At 48.3% G+C, this 12,500-nt stretch overlaps 1 protein-coding gene across 1 annotated transcript in view; it reads right to left on the bottom strand.

Annotated features, from left to right (window-relative positions):
• The window catches only part of LOC146864180 (sodium channel protein type 4 subunit alpha B-like), a 1,025,953-nt gene that overhangs the window by 995,803 nt on the left and 17,650 nt on the right, over positions 1-12,500 (bottom strand). Inside the window, exon 2 of the mRNA XM_085638948.1 lies at positions 3,834-3,894. Within this exon, the coding sequence (XP_085495074.1) occupies positions 3,834-3,894 (61 nt within the window). The remainder of the gene's footprint in view (positions 1-3,833; positions 3,895-12,500) is intronic.

The raw sequence follows: 12,500 nt of genomic DNA, 5'->3' as shown, positions 1-12,500 counted from the left end.
ACGCCTGCTTCAGGCAGGTGCTGGGTTTTGACGCAGCATGGGTCTAAAAGTGACTGAGTGAAATCTTGTAGATTTCACTCAGCCACTTTTAGGAGGCGTTCCTGCGCCGGAGCGCCCCCCCCTGCGCAGGAACGCCTACATGTGGCACAGGGCTTTACAACGTGACGCATCTCCCAGATGCGTCACATTGTAGGTACCCTGCACCATGTCGTGGGATTTGCGCCGCCGCTGCGTCACAAAAGTGACGCAACGGCAGCGTAAATGAGGCGCAAGGGGCTTGTAAATCTGCCCCTAAGTACATACATCTGGCACTAAGATATCAAATAGGTACATGAACATTACAAGAAATGAGTAAATAAAAACTCTTGATTCAATTGATGTCTGCACCCACCACCCAGCATCATATCACCCACATTCCATGATGGAGTGAAAATAGAATTTCTTGTGGCAATGTTAGCACCTTACTCATAACCACTACAAAAATAAGTGAACAAAGTCCCACTAAAGTTGGCATACTTGCATACTATGCTATTGGACCTCAACCCTCCTTTGCAGTATGTACATATGATGAGCCTCGAACTAACCACAGAGACTTTATTTTCTTTTTGGTGCATGAGAGGTTTTAGTTTAAACAGTGCAACCAAGATACAACTTTGTGAGCTCCTTTCTTGCTATAAATGCCACATAACCAATACCACATGTAGAACTATCCATTTTCCACAGTCTCGTTTTCAGCACATGCAGCTCCTTCATAATTTGCCACATCCTGCAGGAATTCCATGCTTGTGCAGCAAACAGCTTTACCAGTCCCTCCTCTTGTACCAAATTCTCAGAAACTTGAATAATTTTGGTGAACATGCAGAGGAAATGCCAATCGCATTCTAACACTTGAAGCACAGTTAACTGCATTAACTAGACAAACACACAGAATCAGCGTCAGATAAATGTATCACAGAAAGACTGGATTATGGGCTTGGCTCTATTGACATGCTGTGACCTGCAAAATTTACCACATGCACAGTGACATTCAGAGGATTGCAAGCTGTACCTGCCACATAGCCTCTGAAACAGCCATAAGGACTAGCATATCCAGTGCACAAACCTTGGGGAATATTAGCAAGGGCTTGATCGCCGCTTTAGCGGCACTTTTTGCTGCTAAAACGGCGATATTTCTATCGCCCTATCAGCAAGCTGTCGCTATCAGCAGTTAGCAACAGCTTTCAGGCGATAGCGACCGGTTTGGGGCCCGCTTTGCATATCAGCGATATTTATCGCTAATGACATGCAAAGTGGGCGTACCCAAACTGTTAGTGACTGAAAGCAGTCGCTAACACAGCTATCGCCTATAATCAACGCAAGCGAAGCGATACAAAAAGTCGCACTAAGCGCGATTATCGCTAGTAATTAACACCTGCTTGAAACCTTACTTACCTGTATTCCCCAATGGGAGGTGGATTATCAGGCTAAGTCCACCATGGCGTTAATGCGTGAATATCGCTGGATTTCCAGCGGTATTGAGGGGCATATCAGCAACAACCAGTGATAATTATCGCTAAGCGCACTTACCGCTAGGATAATTATCGCCGCCTATCGCTTGTTTTTATCGCGGAGATAGCGCGCTATCAGCGACGCTTATCTCCAGAGCGATAAAAACAACCAAGTTAACTGCCAAATATGCCATTATCACTGGGATTCCAGCGATAATCACACGTTTGGCGCTACGTTGCTGATAGGGCTACACATACTTAGCCATGATATCCACCTTCCATAGGATATCATGGCTAAGTCAGTTTAAAAGCAGGCGTTCTGCTGGTTAGGGTGAGGCTTGATAATAGAAGAAATGTCGCTTAGCATTTCTCCCGTTATTCTGGGGAGGAACGCCCACTTGGCATCTCATTAGAGATGCAAAGGTCGGCGTAGGGAAATAGGGTGCTTACATGCGAATATGCATGTTAGCACCCTCTTGCTGATAGGGCGATGGTTTTATCTCCGCTTTCTGGCTTTTAAAGCCAAAAAAACTGAGATAAATCCCTTGCTGATATGCCCCTCAGGCATTTCACTGCTATCGCTGGATATTTTAGCACAGTGGAGATAAACGTTGCTAATAGCATGTTTTCTCAGCTAAAATATCCGGCGATAGGCAGCGATAAAAATTGATGCGCTGTGCGTTTTGCGATAAATATCGCAACTTCTTGCTAATATGCCCCCCTATTGGAGATTTTCCTCCATGCTTTAAATGCATTTCCATCATATTTAGGGCATCATCGGTGCCCCTCCTGATGACTTGTTTACCATCGCAGCTGCATCTGTAATATGGCACAAAAATAAAGGTGTTCCCTTATTTGCATTGTGCCATAACCCGGGCAAATGAGTAAATGTCCGCTTAGGATTGTGCCAATCGACTTTTTTTCACCAGTGATACCCAGATTACGGAAGGGGCCTTTCAAGAATTTGAGGCACTTTATGTAATACCACAGTGCCCTGGGGTGGCAAAAAGCAGGTGTAGATGGCTGTTGATTCCATGGGAAAGGGTGCATTATATGGTTCAACATTCCCTCATACTTTGAGGTTATGAGTCCACTCCAGTAGCACTGCTTGTGCCTCTCTCACAGCAGCTCTCTCATTATCCTCATCTCAACTGTCATAATTACATGTGAGACTGTTGTGTAGAGGTTACTGAATAAATTAAGCTTCCTTGCATATGTTGTTTATATCATTTAGACCGGTGTGCATATTCTATACAAGTAAAACACCAACCAGAACAAAATGAATAGCACCTGTCATCCAGTATCTAAGGGGCATATCACCAAGGAACGGCGATGAATAACGCAAAGCGCGCTTAGTGCTTTGTTATTCATCGCCGTCTATCTCTGTAATTTATCGCCCTGGTAGCGCGTTATCAACAACGTGTTGCTCCAGGGCGATAAAAATTCCAGAGATAGCGGGAGAAATCGCCGTTTTTCAGGGAACATTGCTGGTTTTCCAGCGATGTTCCCTGCAAAAGGGCGATAACCTTGCTGATACGACCCTGTGGTCGTAGCAGCATAATACACCCCCTATGTTAGGGATGGACAAGTCAGGATTTTAGCAGACGTTAGTTTTGGGAGAAAACAGCAGTTTTCTCCCAAAACTAAGGGGCATATTTACAAGCAGACGATAAAAAATTATCGCCGCTTTTGCGGCCATTTTCGGCCGAAAAGCGGCGATAATTTTACCGCCTAATTAGCAAGGCCACGCTAACGCGTGAAACCTTGCTTTAGCGTCAGGATTCCTAAAGCCCAGCTTTGCATCTCTAATGAGATGCAAAGTGGGCTTTTAGAGCCAAAAAAGCGGAGATAAAGCCCTTGTTAATATGCTCCCAACTTCCTACACTATTTTTAGCAAGGAACTCTAGGCATGATTTAAAGTTCGGCAGACGGAATATCCATCACGTTTGTGACAGAGTAATCAATCTGCCATATTACAAGTGAATTATATCCAACGACACGGCAGATGAGATATCTGTCATGTTTGTGACCCGTCCACCAAACTCAAAATTTGGCCCTGCCCTGTGTGTGTATCAAACCTATTGAAACTTTTATTGAATCACAGGTATGCAAAATACAGGTTTACATAAGCTGAGCCACACACTCTTATGATAACGCTCCATAACACACATTATGCTGAACATGACAACTATATAGTGAGACGTTTTGTTGCAGCTCATTGCTTGAAGGCCCATTGCATAGTCACACTCGAGTCACTGCCCTGAGTTAAAACTCAGAAAGATTAAATCCAAGTGATATCTGAGTGTATAGAATAGTAAAAAAAGATACTGTGCAAGCACAACTTACCCAGAGCTGGACCCATTGTTGCATACAAATGGATTGTTGGGGTTTTGCATCAACCAGTTAGCTGTCGAAATGAAAACAATCACACAAATTAAAAAAACACTTTAAAAAACATTATTGGGTTAAAATCAAGGATACCAATAATTTGTAGAAGGAAATGTTTCTTTGTCTCTTTTGGATTCTGTGATTCTGTACAGTATTAAATTGTGATTAGACACCTTGATGTAACAGGTAACCAATGGTTTCTCCCAAAATTGGCAACATTATACTACTACTAACCCTTTCATTATTTTGTTATAACATATAGTGTTTTTTATTGTGGGAGATACCAATATGCTTTACAGCTTAATCAAAAACAAGGTAGCAATGCAATTTCTGCTCTAGCCCACCCTTGTATCACATGTTCCTTTTGTTTGCATCCTGTGCTATTCAATCCTTGAAACATGCGCTGCCACCACATACACTGCTGAACCTTACACTATGCTTTCTTGTGCACAGCAGTGCTACTCCCTTGCACACTTCACTGCCAAATCTCATGCACCCTGTTCAGCTCCCTCCCTGTGAAATTGGCAGCTACATGCTACATCAAGCACTGCTCTCATGTTTCACCAAATACTGGCCTGCACCCTAGCTAGTGCTAATCAATAATATACAGCCAGTGGCATCGGGTGAGAATTGAAAGAGGTGGTTCCTAAATAATTAATGGGCATAGGAAGGAGCAAGTGAGTGAATTGGGCAATCATCGCTTTCTTAAGGGGGATCAGGAAGGGTCTCACCAATGGTAAAACAAGCATTGGAAATGCAATAGGTCTTGCATTCTTTTTTTTTATGAGAGCTATTGGCATAGTAAACAGCAATTTATTTTACCTGCCAAAGGAGAAGTAAGGGAGCAGTGGGGGAGCAGACTGCCAAAATGCACTCATGGAGAGAGATTGGCCAAAAGTAAACTAAACAAGCTGAGACTTTAAAAACAAGAAAAAGAGTAGCACAATACACATGAATAAAAAAATTATCACGAATGATGACAGTTTCCAGTGTACATTACACATTGTGAGGTGTGCCTTTGCCGTTTTAACAGTGAGTGTTACTGTTGTACCTGCTGCTCAGCCAGTGTGAATGTGGTATGGAATTTATGTGTGGATGATGCTGTGGAATGATGGGTGTGTGGAGATTGTCACTTGGGAGAATGGGCTGAGCAGCAGGAAGGCTGCTCTTGGTGTGGCTCTGCTCAAGATATTAACCTGAAATAAACATATCTAAATATATTACGTGGAGTGGACCTACATCTGTTCACAACAATTTGGCGACGATTTAGCTGACCAGAGAAGACTTTTCCTGGAAGACCTACGCATGCAACTTGAATGGACTGGTCTGTAATTGAAGAAGTGTAACTGAAAGAAACTCTACATGTAACTAAGTTTGGCACAGCTATCTGGCACCCTGAGCCCCACCGGTGACCACAACACCGGTCTGCCACAACCCTTGTGTGCCAGTTCCTGCTGTGTCATCCTGCCCTTGTCTGAATTGGAGCTGTGGTGAGGAGTGGAACTGCAAGTTGTTCCCCATTTGACCCTCCCAAGGTACGGCTCGTACGCCGCAACGTAACAAGATCGCACTGCACCTGACACCGTCCCCTCAAGTAACGCGGCTCTGAGTTCCAAGACGACCCGCACTGAGGACATCTATGAGCCGTAGCTCGCACCGTGACAGGAGGACATCGCCGCGTACACCGCTTTCTTTTACCTAGTCCCGTCCGTGCCGGACGCATCCAAATTAAGGTACTGTGAGCAACTCGCCTTGCATTTGTGTGCACATCGGACCGAAGCGTCCACTGTGCCGGTTAGACTCTTCTGGGCCGTTCCATCACCGGGAGAGCCAGACAAATGTTGGAAACGCACAGAACTCTAAGATAAGCTTTCTTAAAGATCAGAACTCTTGTATTGCTGATTGTATTGTGGATTATTCTTGTCGTTATATGGTCTTGTGCTAAGCCTTACATAAAAGCTAACCTATTTTTGATATAATCCAAGCGTGGTGTCCATTTGTGGTGTTGTCACTAAGTTACTGTATGTGGTGGAGAAGTGTGGCTCACTGGTTAGAGTAGGCAGACCTGGAAGCAGAGGTCAGCCCGGGACCAGGGTTCAATTCCCGGCTCAGCTGGGTCTTGAGTCCATAAATTGTCCATGGACTCGATAATTCTCGCTCCAGTGCATACTCGATTCATGGGTTCACACTCTGCGACTCTGGGAAATAGCTTGCTTAATCTCCACAATGGCCCCTCGCGGCGGGATGCCTGGCTTTCACCTTGTGGATGCCCTGCTGGGTTATCTCACAGGGGAATACCAGGACGGGTTCCCTAAGCAAGCGCTTAGAGACCGGTTGGTGATTTGCGCTATATAAATATCTGTACATTTACATTTACATTTACAAATACTTAACCTACAACGCCTCTGAAATAAGCCTTGACTGCTCGCGCCAAGCTACCTAGAGGGTGAGCAGGGGTTGTTTTGAGAGGGTAATCCCCTTATCCTGACTAGAGGGGAGGGTCCCTGCTTGTCGCAAGTACCTACCTGTGCCAACCAGAGATCCCCAAATCTAACATTGGTGGTCAGCAGTGAGGATCCTGAATTTGCATTTGTGATTCATGTACAGTGATTGGTGAACACTACTTAGGGAGTTCAGACCATTACGCAACCACATACTGTTTTGATTCCTGTTTTGCAAGAGATCTCCATTTTTGAAAAGTCATGCCTGGTTCAGTCATTTTTGAGAAAGCGCCATCTGTAGTCTCTGAAAGCGAAGAAGTAGAATGGAAAGAGGAGAGACTAGAGAGCTACACCAAGGCCCAGCTGAAGGGCTTCTGCAAAAAGTTCAAAGTTCCCCATGCTGGATGCAAGGTCAAGACAGATCTACAAAAGGCTCTGAGGACCTGGGTTGAGTCAAGGAAAGACCCTGAGGAGTTGGTGGAAACTGAACAGGCAGAGGGCAACAGTAGCTTTGGCAGAGGCCTGTCGCCAGAGGAGTTGGCAGACAGGAAAGAAACCATGATGCATGAAATGGAGATGGCAAAGCTCAAATTGAATGGGCAACTGGAGCTGGAAATCAAAAAGCTGGCTCTGGAAGAGAGAAGAATCCAAATGGAGCATGAAATGGCTTTGAGGGAATTGGATCTAAAGGCTAAGAGTTTAGAGCTTACTCCCTCTGGTGGCAGCACACCGCCAGTGCAGGTAGAATCAAGAGTGTACATACCAAAGGAGGTGGTTAAAGAATTTTTTAAGAATGATGACATAGGGCACTGGTTCAAGGCCTATGAGGTAGCCATGTCTTCCCACCGGGTCCCTGAGAAAGATTGGGGAGCGGGGTTGTGGGGATGGTTCCTGAGTGAGAGGCAGAACACACTGCTGGATTTGCCCTCAGATGTTCATAATTCTTATCCCCACATGAAGGATGCTTTGATGACCAGGTATAGGTTAACTCCTGAGCTGTATAGACAAAGGTTCAGGGGTTGCGCAAAGATTCCTAATAGTACTTATGTTGAGTGTGTAACTTTTTTCTGCAGAGCATTGGATGGTTGGGTGAAGGGTAGCAAGGTTGATGATTTTCAAGGGCTTCTTGATTTAATTGCATGGGAGCACTTGTCCAGTAACTGTTTTCCTGAGCTACGCCAGCACCTGATTGATAGCAGGCTGACTAACCCTAGTAAGCTTGCTGAGGAGGCGGACCGCTGGGTCAGTACCAGGGTCCACAAGGGTCACGTGGGAGACTCCACCAAAGGTGGGCAGGGTCCCCAGCAGAAGAGTGGGGGGGACAAAGGTAAACAGAGGGAGTTCCCAAGAAGGCCCCAAAGTAATCCCCAAGGGAACCAAGGGAAAGGTTCCCAGCCTCCCCCACCTGCTAAGCCGACTGGGGCCCGACAGATCCCCCTGTTCAAAGAGGGCCACCAAGGTGTTACAAGTGTAGTAACCGGGGTCATTTTGCCTCTGATCCCAAGTGTCCCCTGTTTGGTAAACCAGTACCCACTGGTGCTCCACCCCGGCAGATAGCTAGTGTAGACTTAGGGGAGGAGAGGGAAGTCCAAGGTGGGTGGGGTTCTGTAGAAATGTCCCTTGTCTCTTTAGGAGACCGTGAGGTGGTCCCTGAAAACCACCTGCCCAATAACACTAAGAAATATGGGCAGTGGGTGACCATCAATGGCCAAAGGGTGGGGGCTCTTAGAGATACAGGAGCTAGTGTGACAGCTGTCAAGTGTCACCTGGTGTCTCAAGAGCAGGTTGTCCCACATGCATTTTGCCAAGTTGTGAACGCCGACAACACTGAGAGTCAGGATCCAATGGCTCAGGTTCCCTTTGAGTGGGGGGGGGGTCTCTGGTACTCTTCAAGTAGCTGTGAGAACCGCCATGCCTGTTGACTGTTTGTTGGGGAACGATTTGGAGAGCTTCCCTTGGGAAAAGATGGAGAAGAGTGCTCACCTGAGGATGGTGGGCCTGCCTGAATGGGTGTGCGTGACCACCCGGTCAATGGCAGCCAGTAGGGGGGCTCAAGAGGTCCTGGAGCCTGAGAGGGAGGCCCAGGGACCGGCCTTAGAGAGGAGAGGCAGGGGGTGCGGGAAACCGGCCCCTGTCGTTCCCACGGTCCAGGAGGAAGCAGACCTTGAGGGGGATGCCCTGGAGCCTACAGGGGAACAGATAGCTGAACTGGAGGACCTGCCTGAGCTGACCCATTGGCAGCAGGAAGGAGGCCCCTCCAGGGAGGAAGAATTCTGCAGAGGGCAGAGAGAATGTCCTTCTCTCGTGGGCCTGCGGCAGCAGGCTGCAGACCAGGCCAACGGTAATCAGTCTGGAACACATTTCATTTACTGGGAGAATGACCTCCTATATTCAGAGCCTAAGGTTGCTGAGCCTGGGTCAGCCCGTGTGCTGGTGGTACCCCAGAGCTTCAGAGCCTTCCTACTGGGGCTGGCTCACGATGTGCCATTAGCCAGACATTTGGGGCAGGACAAGACCTTTGAAAGGCTTGTCACCCACTTTTATTGGCCCCAAATGCGCAAGAGCTCAGACGCTCATTGCAGGACCTGTCAGACTTGCCAGGCAAGTGGAAAGAGTGGGAGGAAGCAGAAGGCTCCTACCAGCCATTCCCTGTTGTCAGTACCCCATTCCAGCGAGTGGGGATTGACATTGGGGGGCCCCTGGACCCCAGGACAGCCATGGGCAACAGGTTTATCCTGGTCCTGGTGGACCATGCCACCCGGTACCCGGAAGCCATCCCTCTGAGGACAGTGACGGCCCCCATGGTGGGATGTGCACTGATGGGAATTTTCTCCCGAGTGGGATTCCCTCTAGTGGTGGTGTCTGACCGGTACACCAATTTCATATCCAAGTATATGAAATCACTGTGACAAGAGTGTGGTGTAACCTACATGTGTACCACACCTTACCACCCCCAAGGAAATGGGTTGGTTGAGAGATTCAACCGTACCCTCAAAGGCATGATAATGGGTCTGGAAGAACCCATGAGGCGTAAGTGGGATGTCCTCTTACCATGCCTTCTCTTTGCTTATCGCGAGGTGCCACAGAAGTCTCTAGGGTTAAGCCCCTTTGAGCTCCTGTATGGCCACCCAGTGAGAGGACCTCTAAGCCTGGTCAAAGAAGGCTGGGCGCAATCTCCCAGGAAACCTCCCCAGAATGTATATAGCTACATGCTGGCCTTCAGGAACCAGACTAGGCGTTTCAGGCAACTTGCTGAGGCAAATCTGGAAGCCAGCCAGGAGGAGATGAAGCGGTGGTACGACCAGAACGCCACTCTGGTAGAGCTTCAGCCGGGACAGAAGGTGTGGGTCTTGGCCCCAGTGGAGCCTTGTGCACTCCAGTATAAGTGGACCGGCCCCTTTGAGGTTGTGGAGCGCAAGAGTCCTGTTACCTATTTGGTGGACTTGCGGTCTCCCAGGAACCCCTTGAGGGTCCTGCATGTCAACCGCCTTAAGCCCCACTTGGAGAGGTCTGAAGTGGGCATGCTCTTGGCAACATATGCTGGAATGGAGGAGGAGACTGAGTCTCTTCCTGACCTCCTGGCAGCCACAGAGAAAGATGGGTCAGTGGATGGAGTTAACCTCTCTCCCACCCTGACCCCTGAGCAACAGAATGACTGCCGCCAGTTGCTGGGCCCGTTTTCTGATCTGTTCTCCCTGGTTCCTAGTATCACAGATTGGTGCGTCCATGATGTGGATACACAAGACAGCTTACCTGTGAAGCACAAGGCTTACAGAGTAACTGACAGGGTCAGGGCTTGCATCAAAGAGGAGGTCTCAAAGATGCTTGCACTTGGGGTGATTGAGTCCTCCAGCAGTCCTTGGGCCAGCCCAGTGGTCTTGGTCCCGAAGGCTGCAGCGCCGGGCGCCACACCCGAACTCCGGTTCTGTGTGGACTACAGAGGACTCAATTCAGTCACGAAGACTGACGCGCACCCCATCCCCAGAGCTGATGAGCTCATTGATCGGTTAGGGGCTGCACGGTACCTCAGCACGTTTGACTTGACGTCTGGGTACTGGCAGATCGCCCTGACTGATGGGGCCAAAGAGAGGTTAGCATTCTCCACACCAGATGGGCATTTCCAGTTCCGGGTTATGCCCTTTGGGATGAAGAATGCCCCTGCCACCTTTCAGAGGTTGGTCAACCAGGTGTTGGTTGGGTTGGATGAGTTCAGTGCCGCCTACCTGGATGACATTGCAGTGTTCAGTATCACCTGGTAAGAACATCTGCGCCACCTCTGGGAAGTGTTGTCGGCACTACGAAAGGCAGGCCTCACGATCAAGGCAAGTAAGTGCCAGATCGGGCACGGTTCTGTGGTGTACTTGGGACACCAAGTTGGGAGCGGCCAGGTGGCGCCCCTCCAACCCAAGATAGAAACCATCCTGAATTGGGAGTCGCCCAAAACCCAGACAGAGGTGAGAGCCTTCCTAGGTCTCACCGGTTACTACAGGAGGTTTGTCAAGGGGTATGGCAACATTGTTGCACCCTTGACAGAGCTGACTTCCAAGAAGCAGCCCAAGAAAGTGATTTGGACTGACACCTGTCAGAAAGCTTTTGAGGCCCTGAAAGCTGCCATGTGCACGGCGCCCGTGCTCCTGGCACCCAACTTCTCCAAAGAGTTCATAGTTCAGACAGACGCTTCAGAGCATGGCGTGGGGGCTGTTCTTTCACAGATTACTGAGGAGGGCTTTGACCAACCTGTAGCCTTCATCAGTAGGAGGTTACTTCCACGGGAACAGAGGTGGAGTGCAATTGAGCGTGAGGCATTTGCTGTGGTCTGGGCACTGAAGAAGCTAAGACACTACCTGTTTGGGACTCACTTCCGGGTTCAGACAGACCACAGGTCCCTCAGATGGCTGATGCAGATGAGGGGTGAGAATCCAAAGCTGTTGAGGTGGTCCATTTCCCTACAGGGTATGGATTTCACGGTGGAACATCGCCCTGGTACAGATCACGCCAATGCTGACGGTCTGTCCAGATTTTTCCACCTTAGTGATGAGAACTCCCTGCGGGAGGGTAGTTCTCCCCACATTTCAGCTGGAGGGGACACATATTAGACCTGGCACCTTGGTGTGAGTCTCCCTTCCACTTTTTGTTGCTGTGCCTCATGTGTTTTGCTGGTGTTAACTGCCAACCAGTGCCACAGTGCAAGTGCTCCCTGTGTAAATTGCTATATTGATAGGATTCCATGATTGGCTTATTTGGTTTACTGTCAGACCCTAGTACAGTGCACCAGGAGTGCCCAGGGCTTGTAAATCCAAATGCTGCTAGTGGGCTTGCAGCACTGGTTGTGCCACCCACAGAAGCAGCCTTGTAAGATGTGTCTAAGGTCTGCCATTGCAGAACCTGCGTGCAGTCTGGTACTGTCATGCTGATTGGGCAAGTGCACCCACTTGCCAGTCCCTAAACCTTCCCTTTACTTCATGTGAGCGACTCCTATGGTAGGCCCAAGGGCAGGGTGCATTGTAATCATAAGGTAGGACAAGACCTGATGTGTGTGGCATGTCCTAATAGTGAATTACAGCCATTTTCGTTTTTCACTATTGCAAGGCTACCTGTTCTCATAGGCCAGAATGGGCTGTTAGAATTATTATATCCTATGATCCTAACAGATCCAGGGAACATGATAGACATTCGAGTTTAGTATGCCTGAACTCAGAATAATAAAATACATCTTTTAATAAAGTTTATTTTAATATTCTGTGTTTGCAAATACCTCTTTTAGAAAGCTGGTATTTGCTTGCCTAAACATTTCAGCCCGCCTCTGCTATTATGTGTATCTGCTGTCTGGTTTCTGTGAGTGACAGGGCTGGGGGATCCCAGAGGGCAGGGCTAGGTAGCCTGGTGGTGAATAGAGAGATTTACATCCAGATGGGTGGGAGGAGTGCACCTGGACTCTGAATAGGGCTGTGCTCTGCCACCACAATGCTGGCTCCACTTCCTGTGGAGCGTCTGATGTCTCTGCCCTGCACCCTGAATGGAAAGTCAGAGACATGTCAACAAAGTGCTCAGGAACTGGTTCTGGCTGGGCAAAGGCCCCTCTACCCTAGAGGAAAAAAGGAATTAGGGGTATAAGTATTGGGACCTTGCTCCCAAGAAATTAGATCCATATTTGCCAAGAAGAAACCTCTGCCTGAAAAGAAGG

Source organism: Triturus cristatus, chromosome 2_1 (assembly GCF_964204655.1).
Source record: "Triturus cristatus chromosome 2_1, aTriCri1.1, whole genome shotgun sequence".
NCBI classification, from domain to species: Eukaryota; Metazoa; Chordata; class Amphibia; order Caudata; family Salamandridae; genus Triturus; species Triturus cristatus.
The sequence above is the reverse complement of the archived record's forward strand: the minus strand, read 5'-3'. Positions and strand labels throughout refer to the sequence as shown.